This window comes from Danio rerio, chromosome 1, assembly GCF_049306965.1.
Source record: "Danio rerio strain Tuebingen ecotype United States chromosome 1, GRCz12tu, whole genome shotgun sequence".
In the NCBI taxonomy this organism is placed as follows: domain Eukaryota; kingdom Metazoa; phylum Chordata; class Actinopteri; order Cypriniformes; family Danionidae; genus Danio; species Danio rerio.
Window position 1 is genome coordinate 57,546,934 of NC_133176.1, and position 18,409 is coordinate 57,565,342.

The 18,409-nt window shown below is 38.7% G+C and overlaps 1 protein-coding gene across 1 annotated transcript; it reads left to right on the forward strand.

Annotated features, from left to right (window-relative positions):
* Window positions 1-2,968: 2,968 nt before the first annotated feature.
* Window positions 2,969-18,246, forward strand: dcaf15 (DDB1 and CUL4 associated factor 15). Its single transcript, XM_677708.11, has 13 exons — window positions 2,969-3,075; window positions 4,415-4,512; window positions 6,548-6,686; window positions 8,815-8,921; window positions 10,529-10,674; window positions 10,827-10,985; window positions 13,505-14,074; window positions 15,165-15,256; window positions 15,330-15,452; window positions 15,576-15,658; window positions 17,236-17,340; window positions 17,422-17,537; window positions 17,715-18,246. Exons 1-13 carry the CDS (start codon window positions 2,980-2,982, stop codon window positions 17,768-17,770), a joined length of 1,890 nt encoding a protein of 629 aa, XP_682800.2. The 5' UTR covers window positions 2,969-2,979; the 3' UTR covers window positions 17,771-18,246.
* The last annotated feature ends 163 nt before the right edge of the window (window positions 18,247-18,409 follow it).

Here is an 18,409-nt window from a genome sequence, read left to right on the forward strand (position 1 = left end):
GCTATAGGTGAATTTGAACATAGTGTAGAAGTGTCTGTGAATACGAGAGTGTATGGGTGTTTCACAGTGCTGGGTTGCAGCTGGAAGGCTATGTAAAACATATGCCAAAGTAATATCCAGTTCCTTACGCTGTGGCGACCCCTGATATTAAGCTGAAGGAAAATGCAGGTTCTTTTGTCTGCCCCCTCATGATTAGCAGATCCTAATAAAAATGTCTTTGAGGCTCCCTTCCGCTGTCTCTCTTGTAGCAGGCTTCTTTCTTATCCTGAAATAACAGAATCATCAGTCATTATTTTTGTCCATCATCAGTAACTAGGTCATTATGGACATTAATGTTTGTATTTTTTATTGTCTTTTTATTGGACATCAAGACTGCATTGATTTGATCGATAACATTAATTTACAGTTTAAAAGTAACACTGAAATATTTTTACAGTTTAAAATAATGATTTTTAATTTCAATACATTGTAAATGGTCTATTTGAGTATTAATAGACTGTCTGCTTAATATCTGTTGATTCTGCTCCTTCAACAGACATTAACTGACCCTAACCCTAACCCTTAATTTACCAAGTACATGTCAACTTACACCAACCCTAACCGCAACCCAAACAGTCTACTTATAATCTAATGAGAATTAGATGGCATGTAGATGCAATGCAGCTTAAATTCAACAAACAGACCATCAAAATAAATGTGACCATATATTTTATTAATGTGAGGTCAAAGCTGATTTGTTAGCATCATTACTTTAGTGTCAGATGATCCTTCAGAAATCATTCTAATAGGCTAATTTGTTTGATGCAGTTGATATTAATATTAACATTAATAAAAGTAATCATTGGGAACACTTTTAAGTGACACTATAATATTACTTACCTTGAATGAAGTCTGGCAAGGAAAAACAAAGTGGTAGAGTGAGTAGAGGACGATCCAAAATCTAGAAAGAAGTAATAAAATATATATATATTACTAACACATTTTAAGAAATGGATACTTGTATTAAACAAGGGTGCATAAAACAGATCAGAAGAGAGTTAAGATTTCTGATTCAAATACTTTTCAATTTAAACTTTCTATTCAACAATGAATCCTGAAATAACAAAACATGATAAAAATAAGAAATCTTGCTTGATCAGCAGCAAATTATGAATACAATATTACATTTTGGACTGGAGCACTGACGCTGTAAATTCAGCTTTGAGAAAAGCAATGTAAAAAATTGTTTAAAACCACTCACTTATGTTTGGATGTCAAAACTAAAATAACTGCAATCAAGACATGTATCAGATGCATGATAATGTAGGGATTTCTTATAAAAATGCACATGAATCTATTTAACAGTTAATTATAGTCTTACCTGTGTTTCTTCCAGCTCTGTGATTAGCTCCCTTCATCTTGGCTCTTTTCTTCTGTTGTTGGGGTAATTTTGTCAATCCTGAAACCACAGAGCACTTTTTAAAATTAATATTAGTTTACATTACTGTGAAATATCAAAGTAACACATATGTACTAACTTTAACATTTTAATTCGCTCTTGTCGACAGTACAGTGCTTATTTTAGGCTTAATAAAGTAGACTACCTCCAATAAAACATTGTCAAACCTCTCATCTACACATAAAATGTAACGTTAATTAAAAGCCAACACTTTTATAAACAATAGCTAGCCTAATGCTAACGTTACCTCTGCTAAAACTCTAACGGACTTTTTCCAAAGACACAACAGTCTCTATAAAAAACATGTTAAACAGAAATATGTCAATTACCAGTAAGAAAAGTGTCAGAAACAGTTATATGTAACATTTGCGTGATTTTAGCGACTAAACTTACCTGAAATTAGTGAAAACTGCCGCATGAGAGAAGTGCTGTTGACGGTCAGGTGTCGTGTCGTTGCTCCGTTTCCATGACAACGCTCTCTGCTGCAGTGCTTGAATGGGGCTCTGTAATGGACACTTTAAAGTCACGCAGCATTTACATAAACATTTAAACAATTCATAAACATATTAAATAATGACATTTAATATTAAATCTTGATTTTTAAACTTAATTTTGTTTTGTTTTAATAATAACCTGTTATATTTAAAACCTCTTGTAGTTTTATTTACTAAACTTTGCTTTTATTAATAATATTTTTATTTAGTGCCTCATTTGTTTAAAATGTAAAAAGTGTTAAACAAAAGTACTTATATCAGGTACAGAACAGCCAACAACATTAAAAACATCACCGGGTGGGCCATCGGTTAGCCACTGGTGTCCAGACGGCGGTCCACCCACAGTAATCCGCTGGTGGCATGCCACCCAAAAAAACGCCGGTGGGCCGACGATTTTTTTTTCCTCAACAAAATGTATTCTGCGCTAGACCTTGTGCTATACGTCCAAAATAGGTCAGATTTGAACGTTAAATTCACGTCCAAAAGTGGTCATAGTCCGACGTCAATATGTCAACCAGATTTGCACGTCGAACTGACGTGCAGATATGGTCACGGACGGACCGACGCAAAATATACGTGATCTGCACGTCCGCACAACGTCTAGTGTTTGGTGGGTTTTATTCACACACATACACTACAGACAATTTAGCTTATTTAATTCACCTATAGCGCATGTCTTTGCAGTGTGGTGGAAACCGGTATACTAATAATTGATTCCTTTGATTAATTCAAATGTTTTGAGGTTTTATTCTTTATTATTAATATAACATAATATAATATAATATAATATAATATAATATAATATAATATAATATAATATAATATAATATAATATAATATAATATAATATAAACTACTTTGACATTGTAATGTTGTAGTTAGCTGACTAATCAGAAACTACAATATTATCAATATTACCCCCGCCCTCATGTATTTGATTGACAACACTGTTGACCAATCAAATCTCTCCTAGGAAATAGCGAGGCCAATCGGTAAGCTTTTCGGGCTGGACTGGGGGCAAATCCAAAGAGCTGGCAAAAATCAAAAATGGCGCCCAGCTCGAAATCTGAGAAAGATGACAACAAACAAAAACAGCCGAAAAAACACAAAGAGCACATCATTAAACTGCTGACGCGCGGACGGGTAGGCACACCGAGGGAATCCAAGCTGCAAATTACATTTATAGCGTCAAATGTCTTTTCCCAATAGCGTAACGTACATAATATTGTGTGTGTGTTATTAGCATTTTAGCTGGAGCCTCATTAAACGCCTTTATGTGTCTTTCAGAGTTTACCATTTGTATATAAGCACATTTTAAACATGTATCTGTAAAAACTTCTCGTTTACTTAAAGTATGTGTTTGTTTTAGGTCAATAATAATGACAAGAGAGTAACATAGTTGTCATGTTAACAAATCTGTCAAGATCAATGTCATTGAATTAGTATTATCTCACAAATGACATAGCGCTGTCAGTGCTAAATGCCATCTCGTTTAATACTAACATGCATATTCTGAATGTTAAACATGCTTCAGTTATGTTGACTAGTGCAAACATGTTTTTAAACTGGTTGTCCTAAATGTCATGGACGTGATATTTACTAAAAAAACACCCTTGAATAGAGCTGACAAACATCATATCACAATAGTAGAGGTAAAGTTGGTTTTATATTTAGATATTCAGACATTCTCCTTAATAATATAATTTTAGAAAAGTATTCTTTGCAAATTCTAAATAGGGAAATCATATTAGCATCCAATGATTATCTAAGTACAGCATTGTTTACAGTCAATTGGTGCTAATGTTGTTTTGCAGTCATATTTACATGCTAATTCTGACCGAATATTTAAATCAGCGTGGTAAACAATGTAGAGACGGTTAAATGAACGAATGTGCGAATATAAAAACTTTACCTCAATATCACAATAAGTCGTCTCATAACCTCCTGATGACTGTATATATCACTATAGAGCATGTTTACTGTTAATTCAATCAATTAATTAATAGTATATTATAACTAGTATATAATAATATAATTAATATATATTGACCAAAATGGAAAGGACTTTTAAAAAGGAAAAAATACATTTTAAATATATACTCATGCTTGCCAATTCATATGCGATTATATTTCTCCAGTCTAACTAATGATTACAGGCCCAACATAAAATATTGCTAAATAAAAAGCTTAATGTAAACAACTGTACTTCCAAGCGTGCAACTTTTATCTCACATTTCTACCTTTAGTATAAGATTGAGCTCATCCAAATGATAAAAAAAGTTTGACCATCAATTGAGTACTGTGCTGCACCACAGTATATTGATAGAGCTTAATGTGCCACAATAGGCTTTTTAGTTCATTGTATTACAGAGTCCTTACCTTAATTCCTGTCTCCAAAATCAGTCTGAAAGCTGATTGAAGTGTATTTGTGGCTAATGTTATTTTATAAGTGTATTGAAATGCCTGCCTGTCTGTCTGTCAGCTGAATGGCCAGCTCTCTCAGCGACTCTTCCGGAAACTTCCTCCACGTGTTTGTGTTCCACTGAAGACCATCGTCAGTGAGGAGTTTCTCAGAGCCGGGTGAGGAGAACATGCAACTGTCTGTCTGTCCTTCTGTCTGTCTTTTCTCTGTCTGCTTGTTGGTTTGTCCCCCTGTCTGTCTGTCTGTCTCTCGCTCTCTGTCTGTGTGTCCATCTGCCTGTCTGTCTGTCTCTCCCTGTGCCTGTCCATCTGTCCGTTCATCTCTCTTTGTCTGTATGTACATCTGTCTGTTCATCTCTCTCTCTCTCTCTCTCTCTCTCTCTCTCTCTCTCTCTCTCTCTCTTTCTCTCTCTCTGTCTTTCTCATTTTCTGTTTGTATGTCTGTCCGTCTGTCTGTCTGTCCTTCCGTCCAACTAACTATGTGTCCATCTGTGTCTCTGTCTGTTCGTCTGTCTGTCTGTCTGTCTTTCTGTCTGTCTGTCTGTCTGTCTTTCTTTCTCTTTTTATGACTGTCTAACCATCTCGGTGTCTGTCTGACTGTCTGTCCATCTATCTGTCCATTCTCTGTCTGTCTGTCTGTCTATCTGTTTATCTGTGTCTGTCCATTCCTCTGTCTCTTTCTTTCTGTCTGTCTATCTGTTCGTCCATCTGTCTGACTGTCTGTCTAATTGTCTCTTTTTCTGACTGTCTGTCCATCTCTGCGTCTGTCCGTCTGTCTGTCTGACTGTCATTCCGTCTGTCCATTTATCAGTTTATCTGTCTGTCCATTTGTCTGTCCCTCTCTTTCCTTCCCTCAAATGTCTCTCTGTCTGTCTGTCTGTCTGTCTATCTGTTTATCTGTGTCTGTTCATTTGTCTGTCTCTCTCTTTCTGTCTGTCTGTCCATCTGTTTCGTCTATCTGTCTGTCTGTCTGATTGTTTCTCTCTTTTTCTGACTGTCTGTCCATCTCTGCGTCTGACAGACTGTCTGTCTGACTGTCGGTCCGTCTGTCCATTTATCGGTTTATCTGTGTCTGTCCATTTGTCTGTCCCTCTCTTTCCTTCCCTCAAATGTCTTTCTGTCCGACTGTCCGTCTGTCTGTACATTTATCTGTTTATCTGTGTCTGTCCATTCATCTGTCCCTCTTTTTCTGTCTGTCCATCTGTTCGCCCATCTGTCTGTCTCTTTTTTTGACTGTCTGTCCATCTGTATCTCTGTCCATTTTTCTGTCTTTCCTTGTCCATCTGTCTGTCTGTCTGTCTCTTTTTCAGACTGTCTGTCTGTCTGTCTGTTTAACTGTCTGTCCATTCGTTTGTCTGTCTCTTTCTGTCTGTTTGTCTGTCTGTTTGTCTCTTTTTCTGACTGTCTGTCCATCTCTGCGTCTGTCTGTCTGTCTGTCTGTCTGTGTCTGTCGGTCATTCTGTCTGTACATTTATCTGTTTATCTGTGTCTGTCCAGTTGTCTGTCCTTCTCTTTCTGTCTGTCCATCTGTTCGTCTATCTGTGTCTTTTTCTGACTGTCCATCTCTGCATCTGTCTGTCCGACTGTCTGTCCAGCTATTTGTCTAGCTGTGTCTGCCCATCTGTCTCACTGTCTCTCTCCATTTCTCTCTTTCTCTCTTTTTCTGACTGTCTCTTTGTTAAACTGTCTGTATTTCCGTCTGTCTATCTGTCCGTCCATAGTCCTATAGCAGTGTCCGTCTGCCTCTCTGTCCGTCTGTCTGTCTGTTTTCTTAAGAAGAGGGTTTTAAACTTAAACCAGTTGTTCACTGTATGTGTTTGCCTTTTGTTTTTGCAATCATGCAAAATCTATCTATCTATCTATCTATCTATCTATCTATCTATCTATCTATCTATCTATCTATCTATCTATCTATCTATCTATCTATCTATCTATCTACCTACCTACCTACCTACCTACCTACCTACCTACCTACCTACCTACCTACCTACCTACCTACCTACCTACCTACCTACCTACCTACCTTCCTACCTTCCTACCTTCCTACCTACCTACCTACCTACCTACCTACCTACCTACCTATCATCTGTCTGTCCATCCATCCATCTCTTTCTCTCTGTATGTCTGTCTGTCTCAGTGTCTCCGAGAGATGTGAAGGCTGTGTGTGATTGTTCTGTCTCTTCTGCTGTCACAGGCACATCTTCTTGGGCTTCACTAAGTGTGGCCGGTATGTTCTGTCCTACACCAGCGACTGCGGAGAGGACGATGACTTCTCCTTCTACACCTATCACTTGTACTGGTGGGAGTTTAACCTGCACAGCCGCCTCAAACAGGTGAAATGGGCAAACTCTGAGCCTAACAGGGCGTTGGATTTCAATTTAAAGGACTTTCTCTGTTTTTGTGTGTCTTTTTAATTGTAAATGGCATTTAAAAGCTAAAATGGCAATTTGACTGTCAAGAAAAAGTTAATTAAATGATAAGGGTTTGTTTGAGCGATGCTTTTTACTGCTAAAAGCACTGATAAAATCTTGCATTTATATAGAGCAAGAGTTTAAAAAATGGTAAATGAATTCAAATGCGCAATAACAAATAGGGTGTAAATCAGTATCTTTTTCATGCTGATTCAGATGGTTATTAATGAAAGATAAAAATGTATCTGTAAGTATCAGCGGATTTGCAAATATCTGCTGTATATACAGTTGAAGTCAGAATAATTAGCCTCCTCTTTGAATCGTATTTTCTTTCTCAGATATTTGCCAAATGATGTTTAACAGAGCAAGGAAATTTTGACAGTATGTCTGATAATATTTTTTCTTCTAGAGAAAGTCTTATTTGTTTTGTTTCAGCTAGAATAAAATCTATAAAAATTTAAAAAACATTTTAAGGTCAATATTATTAGCCGCTTTAGGGTATATATTTTTTCAGTAGTCTACAGAGCAAACCATCATTATACAGGCCCCGTTTACACTAGTGCGTTTTAGTTTGAAAACGCATAAGTTTTGCTACGGTTATGTCATCCGTCCACACTACGCCGGAGTTCTCGAGCGCCGAAAACGGAGCGTTTCGAAAACACTGGAGAGGCCGTTTTCATTCTAAAACGCTGCTGCTCCGTCTCAGTGTGGATGGGGAAAGACGGAGACATGTGAAAACGGAGGCGGGGCTGCAAACGTTCGCCTATCTGATTGGGGCTTTTCCTCAATATTAAGTAGCCCACACACAGTTCAGTCTCGCATCCTCTTCTTGTAAGTTCAGACTTCGCAAGTTTGATCAAGGCTGCAGTCTCCCCCTTCTCAGTTTGATATGGAAAACATACCGAGGACACGGGTAAATCTTCAAAGGGAACAGTGTACTTTATAACTTCATTCACATCACCTTGGCTACGTTGTTTCACTTTCTCAACAATAAAATGTAAACATGATTTAAGGAACTGCCTATTTTCTTTTTAATATTAGCAACTTAACAGACAGCAGAAATGTTGAGGCGTCGTGCTGCATATATGGGCGTCATCTTCACTGTGTGGATATTTATAACAAAACGGAGCCGATAACAACTGCCTCCTTTCAATTTCAGTGAAAATAAGAAACGCACCCTCTCTTTTGCTGAATATCAGTTTTAATAATCGATAATTATAAAAGTATAACATACAATAAGTTTATACATTGTAGGAAATAAAGGCAAGCGATCAGTCAATGTACCTGGATTAATCATTAACTTATCTTGGCGCTTAACCAAAACATGTTACCCGTGAACAAGTAACTTAACAGTTTCCAATGACCAAAGTCAGGGAATTGCCCTATGTCGTTAGATAAAGACAACAACATGAATGAAATATCACGTTTAGCAAATATAGTGAGATTAGATCCAGCGGGAGATGCGTGATGAGCAGTCCGACAAGCAGAGCTCTCATCTGGGTAGAAATGCTGGAGCGCTTGCCCGAGAGTGTGTGTGTGGTCACGTGATGTGCGTTTTCAGCGTTTTGGTGTGGACGGAGAGCTATTTAGAAACGCTGGGTAAAACGCGAGTGTGGACGCGGATCGTTTTCATTCTACAACGCCGTTTTAAAACTAAAACGCACTAGTGTAAACGGGGCCACAATGACTTTCCATATTACCCTAACCTGCCTAGTTAACCTAATTAACCTAGTTAAGCCTTTAAATGTCACTTTCAGCTGTATAGAAGTGTCTTGAAAAATATCTAGTCAAATATTATTTACCGTCATCATGGCAAAGATTAAATAAATCAGTTATTAGAGATGAGTTATTAAATCTATTATGTTTAGAAATGTGCTGAAAAAAAAAAACTTCTCTCTGTTAAACAGAAATTGGGGGGAAAATATTTAGGGAGGCTAATAATGCTGACTTCAACTGTTTATCCTCTTTTGGATATCTTCATATATATTTTCTTCTATATATATATATCCTCTTTTTATAATGTACATATATATTTTTCTCTCTTTTTCAGGTTCATCATGTGCGTTTATTTGCTGGTGAGGATATCTACAGTGATCTCTATCTGACCGTGTGTGAGTGGCACAATGACCACTCCAAACTGGTCATCTTCGGCTTTAAGTAAGATTTAAATAAATACATTTAAATACAGATTTTCTGTGCAAACGTCTTCTTTTAATTAAATTCAAAAGAGCTTTGTTGCCATGACTTGACAAGTATTGCCAAAAATTTCAGATTACGTAAACAGTGAATAAAATAATAAAGTGATTATATTATACATATATACTAGGGGTGTCAAATGATAAAAATTAATGTAACTAATCACACTTTTTTGTGATTAATCATGATTAATCATGAAACGCCGTATTTATTACAGAAATAAAAACACAGGCATGTAAGTACCATTTGAATTTCAAAACAATCCATGCTTATAACAAACAAAAGATCCCTTCACATTCATCAACACGCACAATCGCGTTCATTAAATTAGCTTAAACTAAGCGTTCTAAAGTATGGCTGTATTTTACAAGCAAGGATTTTGACACAGCAACGTGAAGCAGACGCTTTACAAAAGTTGCGTGTAGGGGGGAAAGACGTCGAACTTATGAAATGTGGGGGCTCATGGAAGCAGCATAGAGGCAGAGAATAGGGCTGTCTTTGACAGTTTGCGACTTCATCTGCCACTTTCACTACAATTACATGGACATCAATACTCCACTTTTATGATTAAGATAACACTGATTAAGAGTCTACCATGTAAACAGCGATTTTTTTGATTACCTTAAAGGATCACGCGAGTCCCGAAATACAGAGTTATCAAATTCCATTAAAACATCCTGAATGAGAGTGAACTGCTGAACTGCAGTAAAAGACTAAAGATTAAAAATGAAACACCAGAAACTGCATGAAACTCTGGAGGAAACGCAGAATAGCCTGAAGATGCGACATTAATTGATTTATACTGAAACTTTCTTCTAAAAGCGCATCCTTGGTCTTATCCAAATTTCTTTGTGCGTTAAATACATGCAGGGCTGGAGCAAGCTAAACTGGCAACTAGCCAGGACCGTAAGGGAGGGGGTGGGTGTAGCGGATGAAAGTGAAGACCGGGTGGTTCGCTCGCTATTCTGCTGCCCAAGGCGGCCGCCTAGGTCGCCTCTATGCTCGCGCCGGCCCTGAACACACGTCGGCCACACAGGAATAAAAAAAAAAACTGCAACTGCGTTATTTGCGTTATTTTTTTATGCGTTAAATATTTAAAATTAATCACGTGCGTTAATGCGCAAATTTTGACAGCCCTAATATATACATACATATATATAATAAGACAACACCACACAATTAGAATTCTGATAAATACATATACACATAAGAAAAAAAAAAAGACTAATATGAGGATTCAAAAGATAATGAAAGAGAAATATATATATAAATATTATTGTTAATATATAAGATAATAAAACTACATTCATTCACATGGTTTACAATAGTATTTCTGGCTGGGTTTTTTCCTGAGTATTGCTATCAATTTCTCAGTTTTTATTTTGTCCTATTTGTATTTTTGTTATTGAAGCAAATAAAAGGGTCTTCCCTTATATTTATTTACGTTTTTCACTAAAGAAGTTCAGACAACTGCTTCTGAAATGCTAAAAGGATTGATGGTACCTCAGCTAACCGATAACTGCAGATTTCATGGGGTATGTAAACACATGTTCTCTGTGATCTGTCAGCACACGCAGCTCCAGTTCAGCCCTGATGAACATGATGATGAGTGACGAGAACAACAGAGACATTTACATCACCATCACTTCCATGCCTCCCGCTCAGCCGTGTAAACAGTGCTGTCCCGTGGCCTCCAGCTCCACCATACGCACAGGTACACATTTAATTCATTTCAATTTAATTCAATTCAAGTTCATTTGTAATGCACTTTTGATAATAATTATAATTCCAATGCAGCTTTATAAAAAGCCAAAAAAAAACTGCACAAAAATACCTTTAAATGTGTTTCTCTTGTGGTGTGTGCAGGTGGAGAGTGTTTGGAGCACGGTTATGTGCTGAACGCTCGATATCAAGTGGTTTATCCGTTCCCAACGTTCCAGCCGGCGCTGCAGCTGAAGAAGGACCAGGTGATCCTGCTCAACACCAGCTACTCTCTGGTGGCCTGCGCCATCTCACTTTGCACAGGTACTGCTTCATCTGTCACTGATGGATTATTAATAATAGACGATAATGATGAATTTTTCTCTAATTTATTTATTACAGTATTACTAATTAATTCTGTGTTAATTATAACAAAAGTTTAATAAATAATAAATGTTTTTCAATGATCAAATCAACATATCATAAGTCATTCTAAAGGATCGTGTGACACTGAAAAAATTGTTATTGAATGTTCAAAAATTCCGATATTTATTTAAACTTACAGGCCCCTTTATTAGGTACACCTGTCCAACTGCGCATTAACGCAAACTTCTAATCAGCCAGTCACATGGCAGCAACTTTGCATTTAGGCATGTAGACATAATTAAGACGATCTGCTGCAGAATGGAGAAGAAAGGTGATTTAAGTGACTATAAACTTTTTTAAATGAGCTGGTCTGACTATTTCAGAAACTGCTGATGTACTGGGATTTTCATGCACAACCATCTTTAGGGTTTACAGAGAATGGTCAGAAATGGAGAAAACATCCAGTGAGCGGCAGTTCTGTGGGCGCAGATGCCTTGTTGGTGCCAGAGGTCAGAGGAGAATGGCCAGACTGGTTCTAGTTGATAAAAAAATAAAAGTAACTCAAATAAGCACTCGTTACAACCGAGGTCTGCAGAAGAGCTTTTCTGAACGCACAACAGGTCCAACCTTGAGGCAGATGGGCTACAGCAGCAGAAGACCACACCGGGTGCCACTCATGTCAGCTAAGAACAGGAAACTGAGGCTACAATTCACTTGGGTCCATTAGTACCAATTGAGCATCGTGTCAATGCAACAGCCAACCTGAGTATTGCTGACCATGTCCTTGCCTTTATGACCATCTTCTGATGGCTACTTCCAGCAGGATAACACACCATGTCATAAAGCGTAAATCTTCTCAGATTGGTTTCCTGAACATGACAATGAGTTCACGGTACTCAAATGGCCTCCACAGTCACCAGGGGCCTCATGTATCAACGCTGCGTACGCACAAAAACTTTGCGTACGCCAGGTTTCACGCTCAGAATCGCTCACGTTTGGATTTACTAACAATGAACTGAACGTGGGAATTTGCGCAGGTTCACGGCAGCTTTCTGGCTGGCGTACGCACATTTTTTGTGCGTGTCTGTTTTATTTCCATTGGCGACTCCTAGAGGCAGTTGTGTTAAATTCTTCTCTACAAAGTGTCTGATCCTTGCAATGGCAGCTGTATGAGACGGGTTCATATAGTAGGTATGTAAGATTTCCATACCATACAGTTGACCAGCTAAACATTAAAGCACAATTTGCAGCGGTCGCCTGTTTTCCCAATGTAATCTGAGCGATCTACTGCACGCACATTGCTATAAAGACACTATCTGAAGATGAATTTGCATGCGTGAATCAGAAACATTTCCATTCAATAAATGTGCAAATAAAATATGATGCACAAACTTATTGATGATTCCTACTTGTCTTTCTCTTGATAAATAGTGGGCAAAATCTGATATGTAGCGGGGGAAAAAAGAAAGAATACATTAGACGCTGGATTCGAGCCGAGTTAATGCTCGAACATGTCAGTACATGATCACATGCTTCTTATGAGGTGCGCCACTGAGACTGCTAAGGATACTGCAACATTTTTCAGTTATAAATCACACTATTTCTGTTTTAAATGCACTCAGTGCGATGTTCAGACCCAACTGTGTTAACCGTATCAGCTAAACTCTCCCACTCTATTTTTTTCTTTTGTTGTTAATTCCGGAGAACAAACTTGCAAATAACACCGCTTTTCTCCGGTCTACCTCCGAAAGCAGCACCTCCAATTCACATTCTGTTCAAAGTTTCTCTTTTTGCTTGATTTTGCCGTTGCTTTTTCGTTGGGTTTTGCCATTAGCATAGTCATTAGCATATTCATACGGGGGAGGAGGCAGGGAGGGGTTTTGTGCTCGTGCATGTTGCGCTCAGTTTCACGTTCATTCAGATGTACAAAAGAATATGCGTGAGATTCGGCGTACGCAGTGTTTCATACATCTGAATTTTTTTCTGCGTACGCGCATTTACAGCTTTGTGCGTACGCAATGTTTTAGTAAGATTTCCACGCAAGTCTTCGTACATGAGGCCCCAGATCCGATAGAGCACCTTTGGGATGTGGTGGAACGAGACTTGCATCATGGATGTGCAGCCGGCAAATCTGCAGAAACTGTGTGATGCTATCATGTCAATTTGGAGCAAATTCTCTGAGGAATATTTCCAGTACCTTGTCGAATCTATGACATGAAGGATTAAGACAGTTTTGAAGGCAAAAGGGGGGCCAACCCAGTACAAGTAAGGTGTACCTAATAAAGTGGCCGGTGAGTGTTTTTATATATATATATATATATATATATATATATATATACACACACACACACACACACACACACACATATATACATACATACATATATATTATATATATTATATATGTTAATTGTAATTTTTTAATAATTTCTTTATTTTGTATATCTATTTATTTTTCATGCATTTAATGTTTCTAGGAGACGGCCAGCAGGAGAGTCAAAACAATCAGATACTGTACAGAAAGAGAGAACCTTCCTCTTCTTCCACTTCTGCTCCTGCTGGTCCCACATCTCCATTCTCATCCTCATCAGCCTCGTCTCAGGGCTCACCTGACCTCCGACACTCAAAGCCTCACGTGACCCCGCTCTCCCCTAGCCAATCACAGGCTGCCGTTTGGGCCAGAGAGTTTGCTGCTGACATCTTCCGCAGAGCTCAGGCTGGAGCGAGGGAAGCCGAGCGCTGCAAAACCAAAGAGAAAGAAGAAACAGACACTCAGAGACGACTCCATGATGAAGAGCGCACGAGAGAAAGTCCCAGAGAAGTCCCGGGACCTTCGTCTTCCTCATCAGAACCAAACCAGAGCTCAGTGGTTGAAAGCGGTGTGTGTAATGCAATCGTGTCTCCTAGATCCACGTCTTCAGTCTCATCTCCGTCTCCACACGAACAGGAGCCCTCATCATCCTCGTCATCCTCAGAGCCTGCTTATGTCAACTATACCACGCTCCGATACAGACTCCCACAGGCCACCTCAGTGGAGCAGTCCAACGGTACTGGATATAATTTTCTTCATTCCTTCATATCGTCATGAAAAAGAGCCGCTTCGAAAGAGTCATTTGTTTTTGAATCAGACTTGAGAGGTTGTTCAGTATGTTTTTGATTCACCAAAAAGAATTGATTCTAAAAAGTTTGAATCAGATGACACTGGTGGTCTTTGATAAATTAAAAAGAACAGGTTCAAAAGAGTCATTTGTTTTTGAATCAGACTACATCGCTTGTGTCTGATGTTTTTAATTCACTAAATAGAATTGATTCGTAAGAGTCATTTGTTTGTGAATCAGACTAAACCGCTTGTGTCTGAGGTTTTTGATTCACTAAATATAATTGTGGTGAATTGAGTCATTTGTTTGTGAATCAGACTATTAGTGGTTTTTCCGTATGTTTTTGATTCACTAAAACGAATTGATTCAAAAAAGGAATTTGTTTTTGAATCAGATCACCCTGGTTGTGTCTGATTTTGATTCAGACTAATAGTGGTTGTTCCGTATGATTTTTGTTCAATAAAAAGAATTGATTCTAAGAAGTTTGAATTAGATGGCATAGGTTGTGTCTGATGTTTTTGATTCATTAAAAGGAACCGGTTTGTAAGAGTCATTTATTTTTTAATCAGACCTGCTTGTGTCTCATGTTTTCATTTGACCAAATAGAAATAAACAGAGTCATTTGTTTATGAATCAGACTTTGTGGTTGTTTTGTATGTTTTTGATTCACTAAAACGAATTGATTCAAAAAAGGAATCTGTTTTTGAATCAGTCTACACTGCTTGTCTGATGTCTGATTCATTAAAAAGAACAGATTCATGAGAATCATTTGTTTTTGTTCAGACTACACCGGTTGTGTCTGATGTTTTTGAGCTTCTAAAAAGAACTGATTCACAAGAGTCATGTGTTTTTAATCAGACTTCACCGCTTGTTTCGTCTGTTATTGATTCACTGAAAAGAACTGATTCATGCGAGTCATGTTTGGGAATCAAGCCACACATCGTGTGCTGAATGAATTTTTGATTCACGTGATTCTGTTGTGTATAGTGTCTATAATTGTGTGTGTGTGTGTGTGTGTGTGTGTGTGTGTTGTCTTTAGGTGAGGAGGATGATAAAGTCCAGCTTCCTTTTACTGTGACCGATCTGAAGGGACGACCTTTACAGATAGTGACAGGACAGTACAGTGGTCAGGTGTGTGTGACTCTTAATTCGTCTCCACATCACATGGATGTTGTGTTTAAACTTGTGTGCGTGTGTGTTTCAGTTTGTGTGTATCGAGCAGCTGACTCTGGATTTCGAGTATCTGATAAACGAGGTGATCAGGAATGACGCTGAATGGGGATCTCAGTTCTGCTCCTTCAGTGATTATGACGTGGTCATTCTTGAGGTAACGTCACTGTTTGTGTTTTCAGCTTCATCTGTTTGGCTGAGGAGAGAACGCTGGAGCTGGACTGCTGCATTCTATAGGTGGAACAGCATTCTAATTTACATGTTGTTACTATGGCGACAGGTTTGCCCGGAGACCAATATAGTGGTGATCAACATCGGGCTGCTGCTGCTGGCCTTCTCTAACTGTGATGACGAGCACTGCAGGTACACACACACACACACACACACACACTTACACTTACACTCACACATGCACACAGACACACACACACTTATTTATTCACACATGCACACAGACACATTCGCTTATTCACACACACACACACACACACACACATACACACACACACTAACTTGCTTATTTTTTTCAAACATGGACACATACACACTCATTCACTTATACAGACATATATATACACACACACACAGTCACTCATTTTCACACACAAAATTACTCTTTTACACGCACACTTACTCATTCACACAAAAACGCACACACACACACACACATACAAAAAAGCACACTCACATACACAAACTCACTTGTTCACACACTCCCTCATTCACACACACACACACACACACACACACAGACTAATTCATTCAAACACACACACACACCTACAAAAACTCACTCATTCACAGACACATACAAAAACTCACTTTTTCACACACTCACTCATTTAAACACACACACACACAAACTCACTTTCACACACACTCACACATACACAAACTCACTCATTCAGACTCATTCACACGCACACTTACTCATTCATTCACACACTCACACACACATAAACTCACACATACACAAACCCTCATTTACTTACACAGACAGACACACACGCACACACTAACTTTCTCACACGCATACTCATTTATTCATTCACACACACACACACTCATTCACTCTCACACACACTCACTCACACCTACACAAACTTACTTGTTCCCACACGCACCCACTGACTCATTCATTTACACAAACTCATGTACACATAAATTCACTCACTCACACACACAAACTCACACTCATCCACGCATTCACACTCATTCACTCAAACACACACACACCTACACAAAACTCACTCTTTCACACGTACACTCAATCACACACATACACATCCTTACTCATTCACACTCATTAACTCAAACATACACACACACACACACATACAAACTCACTTATTTACACTCGTTCACTCAAACACACACACACACATCTACACAAACTTACTCTTTCACATGCACTCATTCACCCACATACACATCCTCACTCATTCACACACACAAACTCACTTATTCACACTCATAAACTCAAACACACGCACACACGCACACACACACACACACACACACCCCTATACAAATGAACTCTTTCACTTACACTCATTCACCCACACATATAAAACTCACATGCACTCACTCATTCACTCACACACACAACCTCACTCATTCACACACACAAACTCACTAATTCACACTCATTAACTCAAACACACACACACACCTACACAAACTCACTTATTCACACACACTCATTTACCCACACATACACAACCTCACTCATATACACACACAAACCCACTGACTCACCCATTCACAAACTATCTTGTTCGCACATGCACACTCTCACGCATTCACTACACACATAATCTCAGTCATGCACAATCACACACACATGCACAAACACTCAAAGATGCTCTCACACACACACACACACACACACACTATAATAACAGCCCATCAGTGTTTGTTAACTCTTTGTTTGTTTGTAGGCCCAAGTCGTATCACTCCAGTCTGCAGGTCAGTTGGGATTTAAACACAGGCGCGTGTCACACAGTTGGGGTCGGCGACCTCACTGAGGTCAAAGGTCAGACCAGGTAATGACCTTGAGTCGTATAGAGATGGGCTGCCCATCTGTTTCACCTGCATTCAGACGTTCTGGTGTGTGTGTTTCCCAGTGGAAGTGTGTGGAGCTCCTACAGGAAGTCGTGTGTGAATACTGTGATGCGGTGGCTCGTGCCGGAGAGCAGCTCACGCTACATCAACCGCATGACCAATGAGGCGCTGCATAAAGGTGGGCACTTTAATGCACAGGTAGAATCATCTCTGACGTGTGTCTCCATGGTTACCTGATTTTCAGGCGATGCGTAATTTCACTGCTCCTGCTGCAGCCATGATACAGCAGCAGAGTTTCTTGATTATTACGCCAGAACCAGCACCAGAGTTCACTGTGTGTTTGTGTTCCCCGCAGGCTCTTCTCTTCAGGTGTTGACTGATAATGACAGAGGCACGTGGATCGTCCTGTGATTTCATCGCAAGGTATTCTGGGAGCTGCAGGTAAACACGTTTGGGCCAAACTGACGCATGGTGCTCCGTCCCACTCTGGACACTCGGGGATAATGATGTCATCATTAAACACATGATGTCATCAGACGCATCAGTCTCCGTTAAACATGCACTCTTTACTTTTACACACTCGTTTTGATGTTGCGTTCTCAACGTTTTGTGATCAAATGCCCCAACGCTGGAAAGGGCAGCAGGAGATGTTTTTTTTAAGGGGGGTCTCGTTTTTATGTTGGTTTGTTTGCTTGATTAATTTTAGGATGTTTGTTTACACTCGTCTCATCAGCCAATAAGAAACTGTCGATATCTCCCGCCCCTTTTTTTTTTAATTATTACTGGTCGTGGCCTCGCAAGCTGGACTGGATGAGGATATTGTTTTTCGCAACGTTATTTTACTTTATTATTTTTTTTATATAAAATTAAATATTCCTTGAACACTTTACTGGTTTCGTGACTTTCATTCCGTCATACGAAGCTTTTGTTAATAGTGGTTATGGGTATATGTTATTGTATATTGTTATTTATTCAGCTTTACATTTTAAACATTTTAATTTGAGTATTTTTAAATATACTAATATTATTTTTTTGTTGTTATGTGCGTAT